Consider the following 25,016-nt stretch of genomic DNA (forward strand, 5'->3'; position numbering starts at 1 on the left):
CCTTGTAGACCTGGTCCCTCCCAATGCCTCCCTGCTGGCCTGATTGCCCATAACTGCCCTCCCCTGCTGGCCATCTTGTGTGTTGGAGTGATGGCCAATTTGCATATTACCACTTTATTATATAGGATTTGTTTATTTAGCCTGTCAATTTGTGAATGTGCAGGAGGCCGTGGCATTAAAAGCCTAGACTCTGGATTGAGACAGAGCTGGGTGTGAGACCCAAGTGCTAGCTCTCAGTTACTTAAACCCTCTGAGCTTCAGATTAGTGATGGTAACTGTTTCAGTCGACTTTGTACTCCTGCATATGTAGCTGAATACAGATTTCCCACTTTGAATTTGTGCTTCAGATTGCACTTGTTCCCCAGGTTAGGCACCATGTATTTTAATTTAAACTGTAGGTTTTGGGTATTTTTCCCCTACGTTATTGAGAAATAATTGACATACACCACTGTATAAGTTTAAGGTGTACAACATGGTGGTTTGCTTTGCCTATATTGTGAAATGATTACCAAATAGGTTTAGTTAACATTCATGTCACGTCATGCAGACACAACAAAAAGAAAAAAAATTTTTTCTCCTTGTGCTGAGAACTCTTAGTTAGCATCTACTCTCTTAACAGCTTTCCTCTACGTCATGTGGCAGTGTTGACTATAATCATGTTGTGTACCACATTCCTGGTACTTATTTATCTTATAACTGGAAATTTATTCCTTTTGACCCCTTTCCTCCTATTCCCCCTCCTCCTATCCCTCAAAATTTGGGGTATTTCATACTCTTTTGGTAGTCTGATCTTTTTACAAAAACTCAAGCTAGTATTTGGTTTTGTGTCTCTCTTGCCTTCTGCAGAAATGAAGCTGTTGTCATTTCTGGAAGGAAACTTGCCCAGCAGATCAAGCAGGAAGTGCGGCAGGAGGTGGAAGAGTGGGTGGCAGCCGGCAACAAACGGCCATACCTGAGCGTGGTTCTGGTTGGCGAGAATCCTGCAAGTCATTCCTATGTCCTCAACAAAACCAAGGCTGCTGCAGAAGTGGGTAGGTGTCACGCTCAGATCGGACTGCTGTTAAAGTGAGGCTTCTCCGGGGCAAACCCCATTGTCATTTATTACTCTTTTTTGTTTTCTGACTAGAAACCCAAGCAGAAGAAGCTAATATGAACAATAGGCAAAACTTTGTCAGAACAGGGTGAATCTATTGGGGAGGCTTATAGACTAGGATGAAAGGAATATGGTTTATCTTATCTTTGCCTCTGGTTTTAACATTGGACAGGTGTCCTTGAACACACATCTGCTTTTCTTGAGCAATGATAAGAGTATCTGAGGTGTTTGAGCACTTGTGGTTTAAGGCAATAGAGTGGGGGTGGGGCAGTTTGAGGAGACCTCAGTGATGTAGCCTAGGACACAGCATAGAGTTGAAGGAAATGAATAACTCTGACTTCTGGGAAATAGCTTTTGATTTCTTCACCAGTTGGTTCCAAATCCAGTTAAACCTTGCAGTTGAGAAGTGGTTGAAGTTTTGAATGCCGAAGGCGTGGGTCTGGGTGGGTTGTGGTCTAGGTCCCGCTGTACCACAGGCTTTGTGTGGGGGTAGACATCTCTGGGGCAGTAGTCTGAGCAGGTGCCCTGTCCTTCTGAAGGGCTGTGAAAGGATTGGCGTGACTGGGCAGTGTTCCTGGACCGTGAGCCCTTGGTATATATATTTTTCGATTGGTATACTCTATTCTTTATAACTGAAGAGTGAGGACTCCTGCCCTTCTCATTGGAAAACCTTTAGAGCAGCGGTTCTCAACCTGTGGGTCGCAACCCCTTTGGGGGTCGAACAACCCTTTCACAGGGGTCACCTAAGACCATCGGAAAACACATATATAATTACATATTGTTTTTGTGATTAATCACTATGCTTTAATTATGTTCAATTTGTAACAATGAAAATACATCCTGCATATCAGATATTTACATTACGACTCATAACAGTAGCAAAATTACAGTTATGAAGTAGCAACGAAAATAATTTTATGTTTGGGGGTCACCACAACATGAGGACATGTATTAAAGGGTCGCGGCATTAGGCAGGTTGAGAACCACTGCTTTAGAGCCTCTAGAATAGAGCAAGCCATGTTTTCCTAAGACGTTGGGAGGTACCATGCTGCAGGGGGAAACAGGGACTTTGGAACTGGAAGATTGGTTCCTCCACTGGCTGGCTTGTTTCAGTTTCGCCGTGCCTCAGTCTCCTGTCTACAAAATGAGGTTGATGAGGATTACATAAATAATATATAGAGAGGTCAAGCTAGCATTCTCTAGTGCAGTGGTCGGCAAGCTGAGGCTCTCGAGCCACATGCGGCTCTTTGGCCCCTTGAGTGTGGCTCTTCCACAAAATACCGACTTCTGCGCATGGGCCACGAAGTTTACATGCACGTGGTATTTTGTGGAAGAGCCACACTCGGGGCCAAAGAGCTGCAGTTTGCTGACCACTGCTCTAATGTATATATTTGTGACGTTACTGGTTCGTTTTGAGCTGATTCAAGCTTTTCAGCTACCAGGGTGGATGTGATAATAAAAACCTCAATGGCAGAAGACTGGCAGGCAACATCGCCTTGCTCATTAAATGCCTCAATATATATATATATATATTTCTAATATATTTTTGACTTCAGAGAGGAAGGGAGAGAGATAGAAACACCAATGATGTGAGAGAATCATTGATCAGCTGCCTCCTGCACGCCCCCTACTGGAGACCAAGCCTGCAACCCGGGCATGTGCCCTGACCAGGAATCAAACCCAGGACCCTTCAATCCACAGGCTGGCGCTCTATCCACTGAGCCAGACTGGCTAGGGCATGCCTCAATATTTTTTAACTTTGAAATTTTCTTATAGGAATCAACAGTGAGACAATTGTGAAACCTGCATCCATTTCAGAGGAAGAACTGTTGAACTTAATCAATAAACTAAATAACGATGATAACGTCGATGGCCTCCTTGTTCAGCTGCCGCTTCCTGGTGAGTTTTGGGCTCCACCATTTAGAAGGATTTCTGAGGAGCGGAGAGGCCTGGTTACTTTATACTGCTGGCCCCTAGTGTGAATCTGACTCCAAGGGGAGGTCAAGTCCAGAGAGTGAATTTTTTATTAGACACGGGGCAGACCTACTCAATGAGGGGAAGCAGAGTTTCCCTCCCTAAGATGTGTCTTTTTTAAGCTGGTTATTTTCAAGAAACAAAGGACTCAAGGTAAACTTTTGACCTTCCCTCTAACTGCCTAAGGGAATTTAGATAGAGGTCCTGTTCCAGGAAGGGAGATAGCATCACAGGGATGTGAACAGGTATGATAAGCAGAGAGAAGGCTAGCAAGCCCCTTTAATCAAAGTCTTCTCTGTGTCCCATTGTTAAAGGAGGTCCAACCAACATTTATTCACCAAACATTGGCTTTTCCATGTGAATTACCTTCCAGTCCCCAACCACAACCCCCTTTCGCCTTAGCTCAAAATCCTATATAAGCCTTAATTGCCTAATCTGTCCTGGGTCTCATATTATTTTTCTTTCTTTTTCTTTTATGAGAGGAGAGAGAGAGGAAACATCCATCAGTTGTCCCACTTGGTTATGCATTCATTGGTTGATGCTTGTGTGTGCCCTGGCCAGGGATTGAACTTGCAATCTTGGTGCGTTGGGATGACACTCCAACCAACTGAGCTACCCAGCCAGGGCCAGTGTCATATTATGGAATCCCGGGATATACATACATAATAAATTTGGACATTTTCTCCTGTTAATCTATCTTATGTTAATTTGATCATTAGCTCAGCCAGAAGAATCTAGAAAGATAGAAAGAAAAATAATTTTTCCTCTCCCACATCAGAATACCAATGACTCCATGATTTGACCTTGAGATCTTGATACAAGGAACAGTGCAGGGGGGAGTTATACAAGAGGAATGGGCTTTGATGCTGGCATTTGGCTGTGCTTGCTGTGTCCCTTCTGTGCAGATGGAAGAAGGAAATCGTGGAGGCACGTAGAGGCAAGTTGTAGAAAGAGCAGGTTTGCATGACAAACCAGATAAGCTGGAGGCAAGCAGTAGTAACTATGCAACAGTGACTAAGGCCCCTGGCCTGACCTCTTTTTCAGAGCACATAGATGAGAGGAAGATCTGCAACGCTGTTTCTCCAGACAAGGATGTTGATGGCTTCCATGTAATCAATGTGGGGCGAATGTGTTTGGACCAGTATTCCATGTTACCGGCCACCCCCTGGGGTGTGTGGGAGATCATTAAGCGAACTGGTAGGTCTGTCCCACAATGGTATGTCTGTTAGTGTTATGAACGTAGTACTTGCAAATGGTAAAAGAGTGAGAACTCACGCCCATGACCTCTAGTCAGTCGCCTATGACTGTTTGTTTTTTTAATTTAATTTTATTGTTGACAATATTAAGAGATGTCTCCCATCTTCTCCCTTATTGACCCCCTCCACCCAACCCCCACCCCACCCCAGGCCTTCTCCGTGCTATTGTCTGTGCCTACGACTGTTTTTGCTACTAAATCCAGAAGCCTCAGAGAAGGAAACTTTAGTAGTGTTGGTAGTGCACATTTATATAACATTTTGTAGTTTACAAAATGTTTTCTTTAGCCTTAAAGCGATAGGGCCAATTGACTGAGGCAACCAGCTTGGCGACTTCCTTCATTATTATAATTAGATTCACGTCCTAGGCCATCTGCCTTTTCCTTTGGTGCCCTAAGACAGTCTGGCATTGCTTTTAAATATATTTAGTTGAGAGTACTACATATGCCCCGTTTTTTCCCTCATTGACCCCCTCTGTGTGTTTAATAGGCATTCCGACCCTAGGGAAGAATGTGGTTGTAGCTGGAAGGTCCAAAAACGTTGGGATGCCCATTGCAATGTTGCTGCACACAGACGGGGCGCACGAACGTCCTGGAGGTAAGCGAAGCGCTTTTGGAGGAGTGTCTTCTCCCTCACGGAGGCCTTCAGAGGCTGTCCTGTGGACCACGTGTTCACTGTGTCAAACATCCCGGGAACATTGTCTTTGTTTGCATTTGTTGTAATGTTGTTAACAGATATTTGGGGTATAATCGTTGTAGGAGAAGCTGTACTCAGTGTCACCTGAGAGTTTATTTATATTCATTTATTATGGAACTAGTTCAGAAATGGATAAGCCTCAAAAATTTAAGTTTTATAAGTATAAGCATGGTTGTAGGCAATTAGAAATTTTCAGTGATGGCTTTGATAGCTGGAGTTAAGAGACCATTCTTTTTCAAAGTTAGTATCCTGTTCTGTATCATTTGATAGAAATCTTTGACCATTGCCAAGGATTGACGTAATATGACTCTAATGTGTCATTATGTCAAATTCTGTTCATTTGTTTGAGAAAAAGCCTCAAATCAGAGTTACCATGTGTGATTATCATAATATGAACCTACATGATTACATCAGAAACAATGGCAAAACTAAATATTTCTAGACATCTAGCAAACTTAAAAAATAACCCTTGAGTAATTCTAGGGATATTTTATTTAGGAAAGGTAAAATTCTTGAAAAACTGTTATTAAACAGGCTAAAGAAGAAATCTAGTTATATATGACTCCAAAGATTAGAGCTAGGACTAACTAACAGGTAAAAGTTACAAGAAATTGAGTATTAATTTAAAAAAAAGACAATTGGTTGTCCAGAAAATATGGCACATGAATTAAATCAATTATTTCCTCAGAGATGTTGAATTTCTACAATGGTTTGCCTAGTTGACACCTACTCCAATCCCAGCTCTGATTCAGAAATCAAGACATTTAATTTTAATTCATAGGTGATGCCACTGTTACAATATCGCATCGATACACCCCCAAAGAGCAGCTGAAAACACATACCATTCTTGCAGATATTGTGATCTCTGCTGCAGGTAAGACCATCCAGGGAAGGGGACGGAAGGACATCAGGAGATGGGCCTCTTGCCTTAGAACTTGCCTGTTTCGCTGCCATTCCATTCATTCTTACCCTAGGATGTCACCATAAGCTGCCTACAAAGATGAGGGAAGAGTTGTGCTTGGTATAGTGGTTTCTGTCATTTCATCATAGACTTGATGGATGAATGTTATTTCTATAGTCTCAAAGGATTTCTATTTACTATATGAAGTTTAAATGTTTCCTTGGTTAATGGTTCTTGTAGGTATTTATAAAACAAGCTAACTAGTTCTTCCAGGTCTCTTAAAATTGAAATTAGATAAGAATCTGACAGGCAACCCTAGCTCGTTTGGCTTAGTGGATAGAGCATCGGCCTGCAGACTGGAGGGTCCCGGGTTCGATTCCAGTCAAGGGCACATGCTCAGGTTGCAGGCTCAATCCCCAGTAGGTGTACAGGAGGCAACCAATCAATGATTCTCTCTCATCATTGATGTTTCTATCTCTATCTCCCTCTTCTTTCCTCTCTGAAATCAATAAAAATATTTAAAAAATAATAATAGCCGTAACCGGTTTGGCTCAGTGGATAGAGCGTCGGCCTGCGGACTGAAGGGTCCCAGGTTCGATTCCGGTCAAGGGCATGTACCTTGGTTGCGGGCACATCCCCAGTAGGGGGTGTGCAGGAGGCAGCTGATCGATGTTTCTCTCTCATCAGTGTTTCTAACTCTCTATCCCTCTTCCTTCCTCTCTTTAATAAAATCAATAAAATATATTTAAAAATAATAATAATAATAAAAATTTAAAAAAAGATTCTGACAGGCGTTTTCAGATGTCTCAGTAAGGTGATCGATCATTCCTGTCTCCGTTTCCCCAGGCATTCCAAATTTGATCACAGCAGATATGATCAAGGAAGGAGCAGCCGTCATTGATGTGGGAATAAATAGAATTCAGGATCCTATCACTGCTAAACCCAAGTTGGTTGGAGATGTGGACTTTGAAGGTAAATAGTATAATTTAAAAAAATATATAAAATCAGTAAATACTACCATTAATGGACATTTAGGACTAATCATTTACTTTTTCTTATAAGTTTTAAACTTGTGTTACTCTGGTAATACCATTTAAAAGGCTTCCAACAAGAATTAAGAGAAATGTTTTTTCAAGTTATAGACATTCTAGAATTATTTTAGTTGTTTATGTCATAAAATTATGGACAGTAGGTATAAACTTTTCAGGGAATTGTTTTTCCTTACGGTTATTTCATAATTAAAACAACTTTAAGACTTTTAACAAGTCTGAAAATTTAATGAAGTGATTTCCCTAAACCACTGAGTCTCCTAAAAAGTGTTACAGATTTCTCGTTTTAAGAGGGGATCCCAGACCTGGAATGTTAAAAAAATCCAGGAAAAAGCCATGTTCTTGTAAATTTGGCACTTACTAGTACTGTAGACATCTCCTTTCAGTTCTTAAGACCCAAGCCTAGGTAACCAAGTGTTTTTTCTTTAAGATTGAGTTAAAGACCTGGCCAGGTGCTCACCAGTTGGTTAGAGCCGTGGTCGCCAACCTTTTGGACCTCACGGACCACCAGTGGTCCACGGACCACAGATTGGTGACCACTGGGTTAGAGCATAGTCCTGATACACCAAAGTTGCAGGTTCAATTTCTGGTCAGGGCACATACAAGAAGCAACCAGTGAATGCATAAATGAGTGGAACAACAAATACATGTTTCTCTGTCTCTCCCCCTTCCTCTCTCTCTTAAATCAATTTAAAAAGATTGGATTAAAAAAATCTTGTTTCTTTCCAGAAAATTGCTTTGCTTGGTATTTTGGGCAAACAGTATGAATAAATATAGTATATAAATAAAGTAAAATTAAGAAAATGTTGTAGGCAGGTATTAATTGAGGTAATGTTTATGGTAGACCTCCCCTACAGTCAACCTACTGAGATTTCTTTTTAAGTAGATTTAATATGGATGAAAGTGTGGCTGGTAGATTATAGGTGATGCAGATGTATAAATATTCCTTGAACAACTTTGCTTAATATGTGCCTGTTATTTTGTTAGTATGTTCAAAGGCCTTTACTCTTGAGTAATTAGATGTGATTTTTATGAGTTTGAGGTTTATGAAGGTGCTTATGTATATTATTGCTTTTTTTCCCCCCAATGCTTCCATGATATGTTAAAATACATACATGTCCTTTGTCACGATTAAAGCAGTCTGCTGTCTTGTTTCTTCTATATAGAAGTCCGGAAAAAAGCCGGTTACATCACTCCAGTCCCTGGGGGTGTTGGTCCCATGACAGTGGCGATGCTAATGAAGAATACCATTATCGCTGCAAAAAAGGTGCTGAGGCTTGAAGAGCAGGTGGTACTGAAGTCTAAAGAGCTTGGAGTGGCAACTAATTAACTAGTGTGTCTTCTGGGTCATGAACAGTACTCCAAGCCAGTTCAAGAGGCAAAACAGGCCAATAGAAATGCAGCATCTCTTATTTATTCTACTGACATGGTTTTAAACAGTGCTTTGTATTTATTGAAAGCTTAAGTGGGTGGATGCTTGTGCACATAGCTCTCCCCAGTACCTCACCAGGGATCGTGCCATTATCATGCTGGGTCATGTGATCTGGCCATAAGAGGAGCCATTAGCCTGGTGATTGCATGGGGGACACTCCCATTGAGAAGGGCTGCTTTACTTTGTCGGACCACTTCAGTTACAAATTGCCTTTTCCAGGATTGCATTTCCCAAGTGCTATTCCAATAAGAGTTGATACTCACTTTAGGTTCCAAACCTTTTGAGCTCAACTGGTCAAACCAAAGGAAAAATGTTGCTAGAGAAAATTAGGGAAAAGGTACAAAAGAAGAAATGATAGTAATTTGAGTAGAAAAAATTTACCCTAATTTTATATTGACTGATAACCAGAAGAAAAGCTACCTGTTAATAGTATCCTGTCATTTTAAAGCTTAGTTAGTCGTTGGGAAAATGTCTGTGTGCTGTTAGCCTTTATTTTATGTGTGTTGCCATTCATGAGGTCCCCTTTTGGTTTTCTGGGATCGAAAGGCTTATTTTATAAATAATTCACATGTATTGTCATATTTGGTTTTTCCTATATCCTTAAACTTTATTGTTAATTTTTTTGTACTGTTGGGGAAGTCTGTATGGTTTCTTTAGTAGATCTTGAAACCTATTTTTGAAAAACAAAACTTGGGCTTGATAATCATTAGGGCATTTGTATACATATGCAACTGCCTTTTCCACCAAAGAATTGTCGGCCTGCTGCCTGCTTTCTCTGATGCACCTATTGGCTTTCCCTGATAGGTTTTTGAGAGCTTGAGTTAATATTGAATTTAATCAGACTTTCTGATTAAGTTTTTTGTTTTATTTTGTTTTTTAAATAAAACACTCTGACTAGTATGAAATGAGTTTCTGAAATACTGTACCTAACTGCTACTGTATTGTCTTAGTTGTGACCTAACCATAGTTAAATTTTCTCATTGGATGTAATTGATCTAGCTATTTCTATAAGTGGTAACACCCACTCCTGTGCCTTAAACAAAGTGGTTTAAAGAGCCGTGGAGAAACCAGCCTAGTCCATTTAATCTTACATCCAACAGGTGTGCCAAGCCAGGATCTTAATCGGTAAGATTCATTTAAGTGGTTCATGTTGTTCTGAGTATTTTCTAAACCATGCATTCAGTTTACACCTTGTTCAGTTTACAAAGAACTTGATGTGCTTCCCAAGTTTCTCCTCTCTCTCTCTCTCTCTCTCTCTCTCTCTCTCTCTCTCTCTCTGTGAATTTTTGTAATTGATGACAGATTGGAAGGTATTGCACATTTGGAGGCTAGGATAGGTCCCACCAGGACTGGGAATTCTGGCCCTTGCGCAGGCAGAAGCAGCTCCTGCTCCAGGCAGCTTGAGGCAGACGGAGAAAGGAGAACAATGGGGAGTTGACCTATTCCCTCCTGTTCCTCTGCCAGCTGCCTTTATTCTTTTGATGATTTTCTGGAGATGAAAGAAGATGCTGGTTTGTTAGAGATGTTTTTTGTAAGTGAGTAGCTAGTGTCCATAAGCCATGCCTGCTGACTCACCTACATTATTAAACATGGAGCAAGATGAGCAGACAGGATTACATTTTATTGAACTGCAGTTACAAGTGGAAAAAGGTACTGACCTGCATGGAGAAGTAACATGTCAACCTGTTAAAAGCTATCAACATTAAAATGTTCATGTTATATACAACATGTAAATGACATATGAGGTGAAAATTACAGTGATCAGTTTACAGAACAAAAAAAATTAACATTGTGGTTTTTCAGTTTGTTTGATGAATCAAGCACATTTACTCCTGAATCCATAACATTTCTACAGTTCAATTTGGACGAAGTGCTATTGAAAATCAGCCAAGTTTTAACAGTTAGCTCCCCCAGGATAGGAACAGGTAAAGAATTTATACTTAAACTCAGGTAATGGTTCTAGATTAGTGAGCAGCTAAGTAATTCAGCTGCTATCAGAAGTAACAGAGGCTTAGAGCTTTACCTCTTGGCAGTATCCCGTGGAAGGGAGCTCTGAGACTTAACTTAATAAACAATTGAGAGCTTTCTGTGGACCAGTCACTGTACTAGGCTTTAGGAATTACAGAGACATTTAACTGTTCTCTTGACTCAAGTTGTCAACAATCTAGTGTCATTTGTCTAAAAAATAGGAAGGAATAAAGAAAAAGCACCTGCATTTGTCATCTTGAATAAATGTAGTAACAAATCAAAGTGATTTGCTCAAGATCCAAATCCCAGTTGTTTTATGTCAGATGCATTGTGGCTATTAGGCACATAGTAGTAGTTAAATGAAAACATGGTTGGTGTTTGCTAAACATGGATTAAAGATAAAGACTGATCTTCTTCCTTGAGGAAAGGATTTGCTTCATTAACAATGGGTTTCAATCCACCCAACTTGCTTCCAATCATTCCTTTAAAGCATTAGTTTCATATTACAGTTACACTCTTCCAAAATTTGACATCAGCTCTGCCTCACTGCAACGTTCATGCGGATGGGAGTTTGACTTTGGGAATCAGGAAGGTCCTACCCTCATGTCCAGAAATTTGACTCTGGGCATGAAAAACCAGTGATGTTCATTCAAAGGATCATTGTGTTGATTTAACGTGGTTTGAGGTTTTACTCTAACAAGAACTTTTATTTTAAAAATATTTATGCACTCAAGTGTGTTGGTTCTTTCATTAACAGACCAAGGCCCATAATGCAGATAGTTCAAGCTTTTGTATGATCCTTAGCCAATGGAATGAGATGGAGTGGAAAGATAGGACTTTTAAGTGTTTCCTAATATGCAAAATTGCAAGATGAATTTTTCAGCCTTGCTCTACTGCAGTGCGGGTATTTTAATAGTTCTTTCAAAATCATCTAGACACTTTAAAATCTAACCTTTAAAAAAATTCTCAACTGTTAATTTATTTTCAATAAAAATGGACTATTGCACCTTTAACCACAGTTGGGAGGTAAGCATTTTTTTTTTTTAAATTTCAAAAGAAATGTTATAATTTCTATGCTGACCTGTATTTTAAAATAATGTATATAACATGTTGCTTTCCTTGTTGCATAACTACAAAGGAAGGGGAGATTTTGCACCTAAGTAGTATTTTTTATCGACGGATTCCCAGTTTTTCATCAGCTGGAATAACGACTCTGTTTGGTAAATAAGGAAACGGGCTCTGAGAAGTTCAGGGTTGTGGCCCAGACCCTCATGATGAAGACTAAACCACGCCCTCCCTCTGCCCCGTCTCTGGGGACGCTGTGGCCTCCTAGAGGGAGGTCTCGCCGACAGCGTCTCTTCCGTACATGTCCATGTCTGTGAAGTCACAGTCTGACTCCATCTCTATCTTCACCTGTGGCACCATGAACACTGGCCTCTGAGAGTAGTTGAAAGCAGGTGAAGCTGGACAGGAAATTTTGAAGTGCAAGGTGATGCTGAACGAGAAAAAGGGGAGCATGGTTTATCTAGTGTTGGGTGTCTTTCGTGGGATCCCCCAGAGCAGGGCTCTAATGCAAGTAGTTCTGTCTTTTCTTATGAAATCTGAACACATCACAGCCACTAGCAGTATCCTATCTGCTTGGCCTTCAGCTGTAGACATTACTATTCTTGCCCTGTTTCAACCTATTCGTATTGCTGCCAAAGTGAACTGTCTGGATCACAAATCTGTCTGGTTCCCCACTTAAATTTTTCCGTGGTTTTCCAGTTCAACACGTAGCATCCGAGCACCTTAGCACACGGACTCCTATGCTCACCCTCCTGTTTACTTGTAGTTTGACGGCTCCATCCTTCCCTGCGTTCTTTGGCCTGAGTGTGTGTGTGTTTTCCAATGGCATTTCTGGTCTGTTCTCGTGCCTGGGATGCCCTTTTTTCTCTCTTCCTCACTCTGTCTCCAGTGCAGTGGTTCTCAGCCTTGGCTGCACATTAGAATCACCTGGGAATCTTTAAAATCCTGATTTCTGGGCCTCATCCTCCGGAAATTCTGTTTCTTTGTTACTAATGTTGTGGCCTCACCCCATAACAAAGAAACAGAATTTCTGAGTTACTCCATTGTTCTTGGCACAAGGTGCTGGGTGTCCCTGTCCACATGCCTTTCTGTATCCCCAGGGCGTAAGCATCCTGCCTGGTAGCTTATGATGCTAACCTTTGTTAAATTAGATCATGTTGCTGAGCCTTTTTCTTCATTGAAACGGAATCCTGCTACTTCGTGGTCTCTGCCTTCACAGATGCGGTAAAACACCAGTGTAGCTGGGAGGTGCCACTGCCAGTACCAAATCTGTCCTGTGCTTTGTATAACTTAACAGGGTTTTTGAAATGCCCTATCTTGGTCCAAATTTTCTCTCCACTGACTGAACTCGGGGCAATTAGAGATTCAATTTAGTGTAGGCTAAAGTGAAAGCAAATCAGGGTGGACAGATTGCTCTTCTAACACGTTTATATATAAAGGTCAGCGGCTAAGGGCAGAAGAGCCTGGGTTGGGGAGGTGGGTGAGACGGCAGGCGGAGATGTACTTGGGCATGTGACACTCCTGGGCTGGGCCAGCCGCTGAGGGAGGCCAGTCCTGTGACAAGTGTCTTTTCAGCTGGGCATGTGATAGCAGTTCTGACTTACAGCTCAGAGGATCCCGTATGTGTTTCTTAAACCCCTTGAGAGAATGCCATGTGAGGGGGGGGTTATCTGCCTCCAGACTTTGGGTAGCCTGTGCCTTCCCTGTTGGACTTAGTACCGAGGGATTTCTGCCCAGTTTGGGGCACAGTGTAAGAGTAGGACTGGCCTGCCAGCTTCCCCAGTAATAACCGAGGCCGACTCGCCTGCCTCTGAATTGTTCTTTTCCACGTTTGAGTCCCCTTTGTTTTCAGCCATCCAGTAGCCTCACCTGCACGGGTGGCTCTCATTGAGATCAGATAGGAACCACCTGTTGGCCTGGGACTCCTGGAAACCAGGTCCTGAATACTTTCTGGACTGTTCTTGTCTCCACCTGATCTTTGGTATTTAGTTAGCTTTCCTTGATACCCTTTCTGACCTGCTAATTAACCACGCGGTTATTTGATTGCACAGTATATTAGGTTACCCGATGCTTGGACCCTTAGAGTTCCCTTAGCCTGGCTGTCCATACAGTACTTAAGCCATATCTGGTTTTCCTCTGTGTCGTTTTCTATTTTTCAGTATTTACTTTCCATTTTCGTTTTACCTAATATTTTATAATAATTTCCTCTTGTAAAATTGAATACCTTTGTGTGTTGTAATCATGTTTTTATGTCAAGAAGAGGACAAATTTGTTACTGGACACCCAATGATCAGGACTGTCAGCCTTTCTCTCCTCAGTGGACCACAAAACAAAGGCCTTTTACTGAGACACTGGCTAGGCTGGGAGATCCTAGTCCCTCAACCTTCCTGGCCATTGTTTAGTTTCTTATCCAACACCCAAGGCTGTTACCTTCGATCAAGTTCTGAGTCACTGAAGGAAGAATCAGAATGAGTAACTCCAGCTGGAGGATCTTTTTCCTGGCAGGAAGATTAAAATGTCAGATGTGGAGCAGGTTTGAGGACTCCCCTGGAGGAGATCCTTTTTCCAGTGCTTCCCTTACCCATTTCGTCTCCTTTCTATTCTCTGGCCCCATGGCCAACACTGCACAAGAGGGATACAGGGCCCTCGCTAGGATGGGTGGGTTAGTTATTCCTTCATTAGAAGGCTAGGTGGGTGGGAGGTATGGGAAGGGCCAGGGAAGAGCGAGAAAGGGTGATAGAATCATACAAATAGGAAGTGGGGAAACAAAGTCGAAGAGGTATCTCTGATGGAGGGTGTGATGGGAAGCTCTTGAGGGGGCTGGCAGGATCCCTAACCTGCTCTTTGAGGAAAGTGGCAAGCTCTACATTAGGAGCAACAGGGTCTGGACTCAGGTTGGGATCTCAAGCTGTCTTGTCTCAATGACAGGACTGTCTGCCAATAGGGAGCTGAGGCTGGGAGCGGGTAATGGCAGTAACAATCCCCCAGGATCTTCATAAGCAACGTGCATCCCTCCCAGGAAGCCTCCCTTTCAGCGGGTGGAAGATGCAATTTGTACAGAATCAGCCCAACTACTGTGACCTAAGTTATACTCCAAATGCGATGCTACCTGTTTTGCTAAAGGACAACTCACTGGGCCAGCGTGGCTCAGTGGGTGAGCATCAGCCTAGGAACCAGGAGGTCACATTTTGGTTCATAGTCAGGACACATGCCTGGGTTGTGGATTCAATCCTCCCCCTCACCCCCATCACCACCACCCTGTGCGGGGCATGTAGGAGGCAGCCGATGAATGATTCTGATGTTTCTATCTCCCTTCCTCTCTGAAATCAATAAAAATATATTAAATACGTAAAATAAAGGACAACTCGGTTTGGATTTGAGCTCTCAATCATCTCAGCAATCACCAAGAAACATTCTGCCTAGCACAGTGGTCCTCTAACATCTAAGACCACCAGATTTCCTGAATTAGAGATGGAAGTTCCTTGAAGCGGAGGGTTAGTGAGGAGGAGAGAGACACCATGTGTTTTACTTACTGGAAATGCAGTGGATACCATTTTGGGGATCTGTTTGGACACTTTCCATGGGAATCTTTATAACGGAGGGAGGAGGGAACTGGGGCTGGAGAGAAACAGTGGGAAAAGCTGATGAACACCAATACAACAGCGCTGCCTTTCTGGCCAAGATGGGAAATACATGCATCCACAGTGTGCAAAGTGCCATCCTCGCCTCCAGACTAAATAGGGGGTGCTGCAAACACGTAGGCCCACTGAGGGCATCACACGGTTAGCCCGCTGTCCTAGGCAGGATGAAACTACCGGGCATATTACTCAGAACGGTTTCAACTGTTAAGGTAACCAGTCACCTGGGAGTGAACCTCACCTGATAGCTGTGTAAGGACAAGTGTAAAATGAATTTGTGTAAATTGAATCCCATCTTTTTGTTGAATATATCATGTAATCCAGAGATATTTTTCCCCAAACCTGGAATAGTTCGGGGCACATGGTAGCCATTCAAGTATTTATTGAATGAATCTGAAAGAATAGTATTTGTCTTTAAAAGGCACTTCGACTTGGTTTCCTTGTTCTTAGAACCTATCTTTGAAAATCATCTAAACCATCAATGAAAAACATGAGTGAATGATGGGCCTCTTCCCTTCCTGGACGAGGATAGTAACTGAGGACCAGGGGAGTTTGGGGCCCTCGCTTCCATCAGAAGATGGTTGAATCAACTCCAATCAGTCAGCAAGGATTTACCTAAGAAGAGTTTTGACCTGCAAAAGGCAAGATCACTAGGAGAACAATACAAGGATGATGCAGGGATATGGTTTTGGGTCAAACTGGGAGAAGGGGAGCCAGGCCTGGTATTAGGAGATGTCATGGGCAGCTTGGTATACTGGAATGACCAGATGTAAAGTCAGGAGTGACTGTCCTAATTCCCTCTAAGGTATTTAGCTCTGTGTCCATCTTGGGTGAATCACTTCCCTTTTGGGGGACAGTTACATCATCTGTAATGAGCACTTGAACTAGACGATCTTTCCCCCTAGCATTTTGTGACTTACTGTAAGTTCTGGACTGGCTTCTTGTCTGTTGACTCCCTAAGTGTTTGGGGGGTGGGATGGGAGGAGAATGGGAAAAGGGAGGGGTTGTCAGGGCAACCCAGTGGTTGTGGGCATCTGGGGAAGGTAGCCATTCTCAGTGAGGACTGGGCCTCTTCCCCACCTCCCGCCCTGACACCCTAGGGGCAGGACTAAGCAAACTGTCCCCAGTCCTCCTGTCTGTCCCGGAGTCCAGTCTCCTAGTGAGCTCTCACCGGAACCGCCCCACCCCTGCCACCCGCTCCATTCTTTGGAGGTCAGTCCTTACAACCTCTGTGATGGAGCCAGGCTTTGCCCTGTTCCCTTAGGGCAGTGGTTGGCAAATTGCGGCTCCCGAGCCACATGCAGCTCTTTGGCCCCTTGAGTGTGGCTCTTCCACAAAATACCAACTTCTGCACATGGGCCATGAAGTTTCAATCACACTGTACATGCGCGCCCGCACGTGGTATTTTGTGGAAGAGCCACACTCAAGGGGCCAAAGAGCCGCATGTGGCTCACGAGCTGCAGTTTGCTGGCCACTGCCTTAGGGGACTGCACTGCTGTTGATAATGGCCAATGTTTCCCTGGGTGGGGGCTCCTTCACCCTGGCCCACCCTGAGGATAGTCACAGAAACAAAGCTCTCAGCCCCCAGACTAAGATTAGCAGAAGCCTCGGCCCATCCTGGACTGGGTCGCTGCAGGCTGCCTAGGAAGCCACCCCATCCCGGCCCTGGCTGACGTGGAGGGAGCCTCTCAATCTCCCCCCCAGGCCCAGCCTCACATCCTCCCCACCTCCTTGTCACTGTCCTCATGGGCCCCTTTCCTTCTCTTTTTCTTCTTATTCGTCTCCTTTTTCTCCTTCTCTGGGAGGATGTTGTCGATCCAGGCCAGATCGTGCTGGGAGAAGACGAAGTCCAGCAGCCTTCGGACAATGATGAGGCCCAGGATCTGCAGTGGGAGTTGGGAGAAAATGGAAGGCTCAGGTCCCCAAACTTGGGCACAGTCGTTCCCCTGCAGCAGCCATGTTCAAGGATGTTTTCTGGTCAATGTCTTTTTTTTTTTTTTTAAATATATTTTATTGATTTTTTACAGAGAGGAAGGGAGAGGGATAGAGAGTTAGAAACATCGATGAGAGAGAAACATCCACCAGCTGCCTCCTGCACACCTCCTACTGGGGATGTGCCCGCAACCCAGGTACATGCCCTTGACCGGAATCGAACCTGGGACCTTTCAGTCCGCAGGCCAACACTCTATCCACTGAGCAAAACCGGTCAGGGCTGGTCAATGTCTTTGGAGCCATCTCGAAGCTCCCACAACCATTATTCACCAGCTCCCCACCGTGGACCCTGCCTGGCTTTCCCCAGTGACAATTCCCACCCGGACCCATAGGGACAGAGCCTGCGATGGCTGAGGTGGGGAGCCAGGTGGCAGCCATGGTCGGAGAACTACAGTTATTCTTTAAATCGGTGGTCCTCAGACTTAAGCTTGCATCAAATCCCACGCTGCTGGGTGCTGGGGGACACTAACGAGAAGCCTGGGTCAGAAATCACTTGCGGGGAGCCCCCCAGGAGGGCACATTCAAATCCTACTCCTGTCCTCCCTCTGCCCCGCTCCAGCCCTGCAGGCTGTGGGGCCCACCAGGGCCTGGGGCCACTTCCCTGTGATGGGCTCATCTAGGAGCCAGAGGCAACATGTTTTTGGCTTTTTTCTTCTCTTTCTTATTTTGGAATACTTTTAAACTTACATAAAATTTGCCAGAATAGTCACAGAACTCTCATGTCCTTTCCCCAAACGTCATGTTAATGACATTGGACTTTGAAGTTCTTCATCTCTGATTCTAGCTCTTCCCACCCCCCAGTTAGCTTCTCAAATTCAGTTAGTTTGAATGATGAAAGGGTTTCTTTCTTTTCTCTCTCTCTCTCTCTCTCTCTCTCTCTCTCTCTCTCTCTCTCTCTTCCTCCCTCCCTCCCTCCCTCCCTCTCTTCCTCTCTTCCTTTCTTTCTTACTTTTCACCTGAGGATAACTTTCTATTGAGTTTTAGGGAGGGTAGAAAAGAGAGGGAAAGACAGAGAGAAATATCAATGTGAGAGAAACACATCGATTGGTTGTCCCCTGCACAAGTCCAACCAGGGCCCAGGCTGGGGAGGGTCCTGCAACCGAGATGCATGCCCTTGACCAGAATCAAACCCGGGACCCTTTGGTCCACAGGCCCACAGCTCTATCCACTGAGCCAAACCAGTCGGGGCAAAAGGGTTTCTATTTAGCAAGATCTACTTCTGCACTTGGTTTGAATGTCAGCAGCGGGCACCTTAGTCTCCTTGTCACATTTGCCCAGCTTCGTCATCCTGCCCCAGCGCGGGGGCGGTTGGGTGGCATTTGCCACCTGAGTGGAGTGGAGGTGGGAGTGCGAATGGTCACTGCAGGGTCTGACCACCGCACAGACCACCTTCCCTGCCCTCCCCGCCACCTGCCCCGCCCCAGCTGGCCTGGATTCACAGCTCCGATCTTGTTCTGTGCCTGCCTGGCCAGAGTCAGGCCACCAGGGAGGAGAAAGCGAGAGTGGACCTCCAACGGGAGGGAAGCCAGCCCCACCGCACTCACCATGACCGGGAAGATGATGGCGGCCACCGTGGACTTGAGGATCCAGAGCACGGCCAGGCAGAGGATCTGCACCAGAGTGAAGAGGTGGATCCGGCGCAGGGGCACGTGCCGCAGGAAGGCGTGGTCCGGCTGGTGCTTGGCGGGCATCAGGAAGAGCTTGCAGCGTTCCCAGAACTGGCGAGGGGGCAGAGGCTCAGCCAGCAGGGGGGGCCCCGGGAGCCCTGCTGGGGGCTTGGGGTGGGGGAAGCGGTGCTGCAGTGGGGCCTCATAGAGGGGAGCCCTTGGTCAGGCGTTAAGGATGCACAGAGAGAGAACTGGAAGTATAGGAGGACATACAGCGAGATCTTATACAGCAAGAGCTCAGGGGAGGGCTTGGGCCCTGGGGGAGGGCTGGGCCCTGGAACTGGCCACAGATGAATACCGTCCACAGTCAAAGAAAATGCAACTTAATTGAAACACAAGTAATTCAAAACATCCTGGTATATCATGGTAAATAAAGAACAAAACAAGCCCAGCCGGTGTGGCTCAGTGGTTGAGCATCGACCTATGAACCAGGAGGTCAGGGTTCGATTCTCGGTCAGGGCACATGCCCAGCTTGCAGGCTCATCCCCAGTAGGGGGCGAGCAGTAGGCAACTGATTAATGATTCTCATCATTGATGTTTCTAGGTCTCTTTCCCGCTCCCTTCCTCTCTGAAATCAATACAAATATATTTAAAAAAAAGAAAAAAAAGAATGAAACAAAGTGTGTTCTTCTGCCAGAGTTGCCCTAGAGAAGTCAGAGGTGTAGTGAAATGCTCCCTGAGTCAGCCCCACCTGGGTTTTGAATGCTGGGCCTCAGTTTCCTCATCTATAAAATCGGTATCAGAGGGCCCACCTTTACAGATTTAATGATATCACACCTATGAAAAGCCCGGTATAGTTATTTACTTGGCACATAGTAAATGGTAGTCTTATTATTATCATTATTATTTCATTGAACTGGGAAAGCGAGCACTTGGGGTCTTGGTGACATGGACCCAAACTTGGAGCGCTGACCCTACGGGGAGGGCCTTACCTGGATGCCATTCAGGGAGGCCACGCCCATGTAGAGGAAGACTCCGTACAGCACGGGCATGGGGATGTACTGAAATGAGAGAGGGGAGCAGAGAGGCTGTGGGCTGCCCCGTTCTGTATGAAAGTGTCTGCCGGTCACAGTGGCAGCCTGCCTGCCCCGGCTTCCCCCAGGCGGGAGGAGCTGGGTGTCTGGAGGACCTGAGGGTCTGAGAGCAGGTCTGGGGCTCTTCTGCCGCCTTCTCTAGCTGGGTGGCCCGTCCAGTGTGCAGTGCTCCCCCAGCCGGGCCCCCGGCTTCGGGCCCTGGAGAGCCATGTGGTCTGAAGACGTAGCTTCTGGAACATGGGAAAGTTCCATAGAAAGGCCCCTGCTTATTCCTGTCTGTCCCTTCCCACCTCAAGTCCCCGCTGAGGGCCCAAAGCTGGGCTGCTCAGCTTGTAGGGAGCTGGGGGCCTTTAGTGAGAGACCTACATCAGCAGGAAGTACCTGCTGACTAACAAAATCCATGCATCACACACAATCATATGAAGAAAACAAGAAGAGCCTGGCCGGCATGGCTCAGTAGTTGAGTGTCCGTCCACCTATGAACCAGGAGGTCACGGTTCGATTCCCGGTTGGGGCACATGCCCGAGTTGTGGGCTCGATCCCTAGTGAGGGGCCTGCAGGAGGCAGCCAATCCATGATTCTCTCTCATCATGGATGTTTCTAGCTCTCTCTCCCTCTCCCTTCCTCTCTGAAATCAACAAAAAGATATTAAAAAAAAAACAACAATGTTATGCCAACCACCACTATTCACCAACTCACCACTAGTGCTCACAGGTAGAGTGCTTACTTTTTCAACAATGGGATCATATCATTGGACTATTATGACTCTTTAGAAGCCTTTTGAGGTATTTCTCCACGGTCTCTCTAAGCTGTGTTTCTACTTTCCTTTCACTTTAGCTGCACCTGCGGCTCGCCACTGTGAACCAGGCTGCTCTGCTTCACTCCTGGGGTTTTCGTGTTGGAGCATGTGACGTGGGAGAACCAAAGTACGGTGCCCAACGGTTAGATACTATTTCAGCAGGTCAATAAATCTAACCAAACAAATGTCCTCTCTCTTAAAAGAAATTAGACTGTTCATTTTTTGAACATAAAGCATGGTTTGGACCCATATGCTGTAAACCTAAGACATTTGAGCTGAAGAAAGGAAATGTGGGGCCATGGCATCCTTCCGTTTGTAGTACACGGCTTGGGAGATGTTTGCCGAATTATTAAACAAGGTAAAAATGAAAGGAACAACACCAGTTCTCAAGCTAGAAATACTTTCCATGGCAAAGGAATCAATTAACATCGTGGCTCTTCCGTTTATGTTTTCACACCGTCACCCTGAATGAGTCGTTCTGAGGTATTCATAGGGGAAAATATCTGCATAAGATTGGAGCAGCTACAACTAAGATGAACTCAAGACAGCAAAGTCGTTGAGGGCTATGATTACGGGAAAGGGCCACTGATAGGTGTTATGGGAGGAACCGTGTCCCCAAAATTCATGTGAAGTCCTAACCCCCAGGATCTCAGAGTGAGGACACACTCCGAAGGGACTCCCGTTTGATTTCGTCTCTTCCAGCTGCTCTGGAGGGACATGAGCAAGAGGAACTTCAGACTGAGTTGGAAAAGTCACTTAGGTGCCCAATACATGCGAGACAGAAACGCAGGAAACAGGCCCCAGGATCACGTAGAGAAGCCTCCCTGCAAGTTTTAAAGCAAGGAGGCCTCTCGTGAGCCAGAAACACAGCAACGTGGACACACAGCCAGCTCGGGAAGCTCCTGGTCTAAGCGATTGGACCTTGGCAGAACTTTCTGAGGGAAGCGTTTCACAGAAAGGTGCGGTGGACCCTGGGCGGGGTGGGTAGAACAGCGAGGCCGACTGCTGCTGCTGCTGATACAATTATCCAGAAAGCAATGATGATGATGAAACATCTCTTAGGCCTAATAGAATCCTGCCTTTTTAGGGGCCATGTGGGACCCTGCCCCACCTTTGGGGCATCAGGCCAGTGGTTTCGCAGGCAGACAGGGTCCTGGGGGAGGGTGCAGGGCCTCACCTTCAGGATAGGAGCCAGGAAGACGGAGATTCCCGTCAGGATGAAGACGATGGTGCCGGTCACTCTCTGTTCCCTGGCAGAGAAGAGCACATGGTCAGGTAGACTGGGAGATGCTCCATGACCATTCCATGACCCTCTGTGGGCACCTCAAGGTTATGGCCAAGGCCCTGGCCTCTGCCTTGTCCCCCCATTCCAGAGTGTAAGGCTGCTGCTCAAGGCCCAGCTGAGCACACACACGAGAAGAGAGGGAGCCGGCAGAGGCGAGGGTATTCCGTAGGGGTGTTGGGAGGTTGTCCAGTGCAGTGACTAATAGTGGGGGTGCTTGAACCAGACAGACTTGGGCGGGCTCTGCCGCTTACTAGTTGTGTGGCTTCAGGGCCCTAAATGTCTTCACCTCAGTAGAAGAGAGATAATGGCACCCACCTGGGGGCTGGCTGTTGTGAGAATGAAATGGGATATAAAGTGCTTATTACCCCTGACCTTTGACTACAATAAGATCCCACATTTGTAGGGCACTGAGGATTGGGGGGAGGGGGCCTGGCTGCTGGCGGAGCGGGTGTGACCGAGGGGGGGAGAGCAGGTGGGTGTTCCCGTGTGCCCAGGTCCAGACATGGCGCAGGTGGGAGCTGGGGGCTCTGGGCCCAGCTGTCTGGGGCTCTGGGGTCTGGAAGGGGACCCTGCCCTGACCAGAGAAGTCTCACTCGGGGCAGACCGGGCAAGTGGGGTCTCCTGGGGCAGTGGGGAAAGCTCTGAGGACAGCCACTTCTGAGAAGGCCAGTGTGTGGGGTGGGCTCACCCCGGAGAACCTCAGAGGGGGAGGGTGTGCTTCTGTGTCTGAAACAGATCAGGGACCTGACATGGACATGAGAGGAACAGAGGTCAGGCCACAGGCCACAGCCCAGAAGTGGGGATGGTCCAGAAAGCTCTCTGAGGGAATGGAGATCAAGCAGGACCCACGCCCACAGGAGGGCTTTGGGGGACAGTGAGGGCAGGGTGTCTTGGAGAGGAGACAAAGGGACAGGTCAGACGTGGCCTGTGGGGCTCTTGAGGGGCCCATATAGGCGAGAGCTGAGAGTGTGGATACAGGCCATGGTGGTGCTTGGAATCCACTGAGACAAAAAGCATCACTCAGAACTGAATTTTCATCTCCCTCCCGCCTCCCTTCAGGAATATCACTGCTCTCCATGTGGCTCCTGAGCTGTCAGAGCAGGGGCCCCCTTTGCCCAAATACCTTGATGGTAAAAGAAACCTGCTTCCCCTCCCCCAAACTGACCACTCCTGCTCAGGGGGTCCCCAGGCCCAGAGCCCCACCTACCTGACCCCTAGGAACTGGGGCTGCTCCCCTGGGGCACTGGTCTCTGTTTCCATCTTGAGGCTGTCGATGTGGGCAATGGAGATGACGGTGGCCGCCACGTACCAGGGGAGCCCCATGAAGGAGCACAGGGCCATAAGGATGCCCACCCAGAACAGGTCCAGGTGGTAGCCAGCAGCCTTCTGCAGGGGCAGGAGAGGAGAAGTCTAGGAGCCTGTTGCTGACAGGGTGGGGGTGAGACAGAAATCTCCCCAAAGCAGTCATTTGGTAGAGCATGGTTCAGGGCTCCCCTTGACCTTCTAGAGCAGCGGTTCTCAACCTGTGGGTCGCGACCCTTTTGGGGGTTGAATGACCCTTTCACAGGGGTCGCCTAAGACCATCCTGCATATCAGATATTTACATGACGATTCATAACAGTAGCAACATTACAGTTATGAAGTAGCAACGAAAATAATTTTATGGTTGGGTCACAACATGAGGAACTGTATTTAAAGGGCCAGAAGGTTGAGAACCACTGTTCTAGAGGGAACACTGAGGGGCTGCCATCCTGCAGTGCTCAGGCCTCATCAGCCTCAGGGTTTGGTGAGCCAGGGAAGGGGCACAGGTGAGGGAGGAGAGGGGTGTTCGGACTTGAAGAGGCCCTGGGCTTGGGTCCTTGGGAAGAAGGGCTCCTACCAGTGGCCACAATGTCTCTGCAGTTCCTGAATGGGGGCCCTGGCTGGGGCAGGCCCTAGACCAGTGAGGGCGAACCTTTTGAGCTCGGCGTGTCAGCATTTTGAAAAACCCTAACTTAACTCTGGTGCCGTGTCACATATAGAAATTTTTTGATCTTTGCAACCATAGTAAAACAAAGACTTATATTTTTGATATTTATTTTATATATTTAAATGCCATTTAACAAAGAAAAATCAACCAAAAAAATGAGTTCACGTGTCACCTCTGACACCCGTGTCATAGGTTCGCCATCACTGCCCTAGACCAAACCTAGAGAGGTCCAGATTGGGATGGGGAGAGGGTAGCCTGAATCTCCCCAGGCCCAGAGGCAGGGTGGGGAGCTGCAGGAACCAGAAGAGCTAAGGATGCTCCTCTGCCTCATGGTTCTGGGTCAAAATCCCGTTAGGATCTGCTCTGACTCCCAGGTCACTGTCAGGAGGCACAGAGCTGGAGGGTCTCCTTGGGAGAAGCAAGGTGCCCAGTGGCCCACGCTGGACTCGGTCCTGGTCTTTGGATAAAGTCACTCTGGCCCTGGTGGCCTTACTGCATTTGCAGGTCCCATTTCTCCCCCACACCAGAACTCAGTCTTCTGGCCTCATATATTGCTTCAGAAATGGCCCAGAATTTTGACAGATTCACCATCTGCCCCCTTAGTTCCTTCTGACTTTGTGGAATGAGGGAGGTTGTGCCCCTGCTCCTAGCACCAGCCTTACCCTCAGCTTGTTTTCCTTCCGGTTGACGATGACAGCTGTGATCTGCTGGTCCATGAATATCAGGATGGTCACCAGCAGGGCGGGCAGGATGCTCGCTGGGTACACCCACCATGGGTTCTTCCCAAAAGGGGCCACGAACCAGCCTCGGTCTGCCCTTGTGGGCTAGTGGAGCAAACAGAGAGGGCCCTTTCCTCTCTCCCTGTCCCAGTGCCCTTGCCACCCAGGGCCCCCCTCTGCCCGCCTTCCTGCCTCCACCTGGGGCTCTTTTCAAGTGCAATCTTTTCCCTTAAAGACATCGACACCTGCAACTTTAGGACAAAGAGAGCCCGAGGCAGACAGATTTGGGAACTAAGGGGATCACTGGGGCAGCTGCCTGGGGTTGGTTAGGAAACAGGGGGGTGCACAGGCAGAGAGTGTTGGGAGGGAGCTTGCAGCCACCACTTAATTGCAAACTAAAAAGGTGCAGAAATGAGGCCCAACAGGCAAGAATAAAGAATTTGATGGGCCCACTGCCTGATGCTCTCCTTCCAGTCACCTGT

At 46.4% G+C, this 25,016-nt stretch overlaps 2 protein-coding genes across 2 annotated transcripts in view; one reads left to right on the forward strand and one right to left on the reverse strand.

The window, feature by feature from the left end:
• Positions 1-9,465, forward strand: part of MTHFD2 (methylenetetrahydrofolate dehydrogenase (NADP+ dependent) 2, methenyltetrahydrofolate cyclohydrolase) — a 14,442-nt gene extending 4,977 nt beyond the window's left edge. The window contains exons 2-8 of the mRNA XM_006096787.3: positions 847-1,031; positions 2,870-2,992; positions 4,112-4,264; positions 4,810-4,917; positions 5,798-5,890; positions 6,764-6,889; positions 8,133-9,465. Coding sequence (XP_006096849.1) covers positions 847-1,031; positions 2,870-2,992; positions 4,112-4,264; positions 4,810-4,917; positions 5,798-5,890; positions 6,764-6,889; positions 8,133-8,296 — 952 coding nt within the window. The 3' untranslated portion in view covers positions 8,297-9,465. The remainder of the gene's footprint in view (positions 1-846; positions 1,032-2,869; positions 2,993-4,111; positions 4,265-4,809; positions 4,918-5,797; positions 5,891-6,763; positions 6,890-8,132) is intronic.
• A 980-nt stretch (positions 9,466-10,445) lies between these two features.
• SLC4A5 (solute carrier family 4 member 5) overlaps positions 10,446-25,016 on the reverse strand; it is a 70,626-nt gene continuing 56,055 nt past the window's right edge. The window contains 9 exon segments of the mRNA XM_023760633.1: positions 10,446-11,861; positions 13,862-13,929; positions 14,965-15,049; positions 16,797-16,952; positions 18,606-18,779; positions 19,586-19,729; positions 21,739-21,811; positions 23,054-23,232; positions 24,478-24,639. Of these exon segments, the coding sequence (XP_023616401.1) occupies positions 13,895-13,929; positions 14,965-15,049; positions 16,797-16,952; positions 18,606-18,779; positions 19,586-19,729; positions 21,739-21,811; positions 23,054-23,232; positions 24,478-24,639 (1,008 nt within the window). The 3' untranslated portion in view covers positions 10,446-11,861; positions 13,862-13,894.

The sequence above is a fragment of the Myotis lucifugus genome, unplaced genomic scaffold (assembly GCF_000147115.1).
Source record: "Myotis lucifugus unplaced genomic scaffold, Myoluc2.0 scaffold_186, whole genome shotgun sequence".
NCBI classification, from domain to species: Eukaryota; Metazoa; Chordata; class Mammalia; order Chiroptera; family Vespertilionidae; genus Myotis; species Myotis lucifugus.